General features: G+C 37.7%; 1 protein-coding gene across 1 annotated transcript; it reads right to left on the bottom strand.

Annotated features, from left to right (window-relative positions):
* Window positions 1–1,559: 1,559 nt before the first annotated feature.
* LOC135950592 (uncharacterized) lies at window positions 1,560–2,627 on the bottom strand. The gene is made up of 3 exons (XM_065500126.1): window positions 2,415–2,627; window positions 1,706–2,277; window positions 1,560–1,641 (listed from the first exon to the last, which is right to left on the bottom strand). Exons 1-3 carry the CDS (start codon window positions 2,625–2,627, stop codon window positions 1,560–1,562), a joined length of 867 nt encoding a protein of 288 aa, XP_065356198.1.
* Between the last annotated feature and the right edge of the window lie 2,250 nt (window positions 2,628–4,877).

Genomic DNA, 4,877 nt, shown 5'->3' with positions numbered 1-4,877 from the left:
CATCGGGTAACTTATATCATTCCACGAGAAATGCAGCTAGAGAACTGACCTCCACACAGGGGTTAAGTATACCTCGGACATTATGATACAGGTAAATCCCGGTATAACGAATCTCACTTTAACGAAAATCCGATTTAACGCACGGTCAAATTCGTAACATTGATCACCTTATATAACGAACGTTTCAAAAATTGTATGCTCGATAAAACGAATGATGAGAAAAATCAAACAAACGACCAAATTTTTAACATATAGCGAACATTTCGAAAATTGTATGCTCAATATAACGAACAGAAAGTATAAAAAACAAAAGTAGTAAAGAATGTAGAAATAAGAATATAAGTCGTTACAGTACCGTTTTCAATGGTTACTTTCTTTAATAATAGGTGCTGTAATTTTTTCTATAGTGGTTTTAATTGCTTTTTTTCACAATATCGAATGAAAGATTTCGTTCGCATTCTAAGCGAAAGAAAACTGATTCGTTCACATAAACATGAAGTAAGGGAATCCAAAATCAAATTTCTTCCGCTTAGAATGCAAACGAAATTTTTCACTCGATATTGTGGAACAGGCTATAATTCACGTGAATTAAATATGGGAAACCGTAGAAGAATTCCATTGAACGAAAAACTAAAAATTTAGATAAATGAATGAAATATAGAATAACATAATTCTCAACATGTATTTTGAAGAAAATACAAACAAACATTTTATCGTAACTAAGTTTTTCTTGTAAATTATCTTTACACAAATTAAGTGGAATCTGGAATTTTCAAAATCGGTTTTTTTTTTAACGTTTGTCCCTGAGATTAATTTTCTACAGGTTGAATCATTTTCCAGAAAAACTATTAGTAAAAACTACTAATATACAAATTTTGACGATATTCATGCCTCCTAATGTCACACCGCTCATCCAACCTAGGGACATACGTTTAGTTAAATACTAAAATAGAAAAAGTTGTCCAAAATTAAAAAAAAACATCTCTATATAACGAATTTTTCAATTTAACGAATGGGCCTGACAATATATCGTTCGTTATACCGCGATTTGTCTGTATTTGTCTCCCAGATCCATTTTTAGTATTACAGTTGGGAGAAAGGTAATAGTACGGATTACGGAGGATGTTTGATTTTTAGAGGTGTCGGCGTCAGATTTCTTCTCGTTCAAACGTTTATGGCGGTGGAGTAGAGTATGGTGCTTGCCCTTACATTGGCGGCATCGATCTGTGTTGCGACAGCGGTTTATCTGATGTGAGTGGCCCAAGCTGGGTGCCCCGATAGACCAGTCGATAGTATACTGAACTATTAATCTGAGGGTTGCGGGTTCGATTCCCGCCAGAGACTCTGGGTGTATCTGCAGACAAGCAAAACGCTTCGCAGTTTGTGTTTGTTTAAAAAAAAAAAATTTAAAAAAAAATTACCTCCTACAAACGCTTCGCAGTTTGTGTTTGTTTTTTTTTTTTTTTAAAATTACCTCCGAATTATAATTTATTTTAAATAAAAAAAGAAAAAAAAAGCAATTTTCACAATAGCGATAATCTTTGCGACATAGACGGCAATCATAGGATTCGTGATTGTGAGTTTTGTGTTTTTCCTCCAATGGTGAGAGACTTCGACGGCGTTGATTGGACATTGTAGTAGCTGTGAATAGATAGAAAATAAGTTATTAGTGTTGTTCGGGATTGGGAAGTAAAACTAATTTTACGATAGGCCTAATAACGATGCCATTGGCAGTTCGTACTTCGGCGACTCTAACTCGGTTATCTTTACCGCAAACAACTTTTTCAATGCGGCCAAGGCGCCATTTGGGGGTAAGTTATCTTTTCTTATAATGACTACATCTCCGATAGCGTAATCACGCTGCAGGTATTTCCACTTAAACCGTTTGTGGAGTTCTTCAAGGTATTCCTCTTTCCACCTTTGAGCAAAATGATGATGTAGAACCTTTAGCTTCTGCCATCGATTAACATAACTCAATGAGTGATCCGTTAAATTAGGTTCAGGGGGTGACAATAATGGACTACCGATAAGGAAATGTCCGGGGGTTAAAGCACATAGATATGCGGGGTCTTCACTACTAGGGCTAAGCGGTCTGGAATTTAGACATGATTCAATTCTAGCCAATAAAGTAGAGAACTCTTCATATGTAAAACTCTGACTATGAGAGATTCGTTTTAAATGCATCTTGAAGCTCTTGACTTCGGCTTCCCAGAGTCCTCCATATGTGGCGCACTGGCGGAATAAAATGCCATTCAAGCTAAGCAAACGTGTGTTTATCTAGTAGTTTCCGTCGTACAAGGGAGATAAAATTGGATTTGTCAACGTCCAATATATGAGAAGCGCCAACAAATGCAGTACCATTGTCTGAATATAGAGCACTGAATATAGAGCACACGACGAGAAAAGAATCGTACAAACGCAGCTAAGAACGCTTGAGTAGAAATTTCGCTGGTGGCTTCGAGATGTATAGCCTTTGTCTCAAAACATACGAATACCATTACGTAACCTTTTGTTACTTTACAACCACGGTCTGCATAAGTCTTAATATCGAAGGGGCCAGCGAAGTCGACACCTGTGTTATCAAAAGGACGAGAAAATGTTGTCCTCTCGGGGGGTAAGACCGCCATTATCTGCTGACTTTTCTGACGTTTTTGTATTACGCATGTACGACATTGAGAAATTATTGTTTTGATTAGAACCTTGAGTCTAGGAACGTAATAATAAAGGCGCATTAGTCGATATAAGAGAGCGTTCTGGCCATGAATAGAATATTTGTGCAAATATGTTAAAAATAATCGTGTGTAGCGTCCATGATATGATAGTAATATTGGATACCGTTCATCATAGCTTAATAGCGGGGAATTAGCCAATCGACCATTTATTCTCATTATACCAGCGGTGTCTATGAATGGATTGAACGTTAAAATGTTACTTTTTCGGGGGATTTCTTGGCCTTGAGACAATAAGTTATAATCATTTTCGAAGTATAACTTTTGGCTTGCTATTATCATTCGAGATTTTACGTGATCTAGTTCGGCTCGTGTTAATTCGTCGGTAGTTACTAAATTATGACGCTGACTTCGGTTACACCTGTAATAAAACCTAAATATCTGACATATAACACGCATAGCCTTCGGAAAATCTGAAAAATCGCTTAAAATATCTGTATTTTGGATCTGATTTACGTGAACATGAACAGGTTTTGCCTCTTCTTCAGTGCTAAAACTTGAACTCGTTGGCCATTGACTCTGGGGACATCTGAGCCACGAAGGTCCATGCCACCATAAATCACTCGACATGAGTTGGGGTACTGTGAGTCTACGAGTTGCCAAATCGGCGGGGTTATTTTTAGAGTCAACATGAGACCAAGATTGACTGCCAACTTTTTCGACGATGGAAGAAACTCTGTTTTCAACGAAAGTTTTCCATTGATTTGGGGGTTTTTGTAGCCATGCCAAGACTATTGTTGAATCGGTCCACATATATAGTTGAAGATTTTTAAGGTTGAGTTGAGACTGAATAGAATCGATCATTGTAGCTAGTAGTTCTGCTCCACAAAGTTCTTTACGACTAGCAGATGTGAAGATACACAACCCTGGTTTTATGCTCGCAGATACAAAGTTGCGGCATAAGCTTTTTCCGAAGCGTCACAAAAGCCATGTAGTTCGATTGAATACGACGGGTCAAAGTCTACGAAGCGGCGGATTTGGATATTTTCCATATTTGAATAGTCATCTAAGAATTCATGCCATTGATGAAAAGTTGATGTTTTCAGGTCTTAATCCCAGTTTGTCTCATCCTTCCAGATTTGTTGCATGATTATCTTAGCTACGATTATTTTGGGGAAAAGCCAACCAGCGGGGTCAAAAAGTTTAGCGATTTCTGACAAAACAGATCTTTTCGTAACTGAGTTTCGATCGGGGTGGTCTTTTAGTCGAAAATAGAAGTGATCAGTCCCTGCGTTCCATCGTAAGCCTAGAGTTTTAGTAGTACAAGAGTCTGATAACTTCAGGAACTCTGTATCTAGAAGATAATCAGGAGAGAGACCTTTTAATAGATAATCATGATTCGCAGTCCATTTACGCAGGGAGAAACCAGCTGCCTGAAGAACATTGATGAGTTCGTCTCTAGATTTTAAGGTTAAAGATAGAGTATGAGCGCCAGCTAATACGTCATCAACATACATATAGTTCCGTAAAATATCGGAAACTGCGGGGTTTGTTTTTTAGCATGTTTTAGCTAATTCAAGAAGAGTACGTATAGCCAGGTAAGGGGCACAGTTTACACCAAAAGTTACGGTGTTTAACTCGAAATCTTGAGGATCTTCATGGGTGGAATTACGGAAAATTATCCTCTGAAATGGGGTCTGAGAAGGATTCACAAGTATCTGCCGATACATTTTTTCAATATCTGAATTGAAAACATATCTAAAAAGTCTCCAACGCAGTATCAGAATGGTTAAATCTGCCTGTAGAATAGGACCAGGCTAGAGTAAATCATTGAGTCTATTCCCATTTGATGAAGGACTCGAAGCATTAAAGACTATACGTAACTTTGTGGTAGTTTCAGAACTGCATGGTGGGGTAAATAGTATGTTGAATTGGCACTCGATGGGCTGACATTTATCATTTGTTTGAGTGATGAGTATTCGGAAATGACTCGATCATACTCCGATTTAAGTTGGGGATTTTTCATCAGTCTAGATTCATTTCTAAGAAACTGAGAGAGGACAATATGACGAGAAGAGCCAATGTTAATATCCTCGGGATATTCGCGTCGAAATGGTAATGAAACCACAAAGCGTCCACTGTCATTACGATACGTCGTAGACTGGTACACATTTTCGCAATGAAGATCTTCTTCTGAAAAACGAGGCT

This window comes from Calliphora vicina, chromosome 2 (genome assembly GCF_958450345.1).
Source record: "Calliphora vicina chromosome 2, idCalVici1.1, whole genome shotgun sequence".
Lineage (NCBI taxonomy): Eukaryota > Metazoa > Arthropoda > Insecta > Diptera > Calliphoridae > Calliphora > Calliphora vicina.
This window is presented reverse-complemented; position numbering and strand designations above follow the sequence as displayed.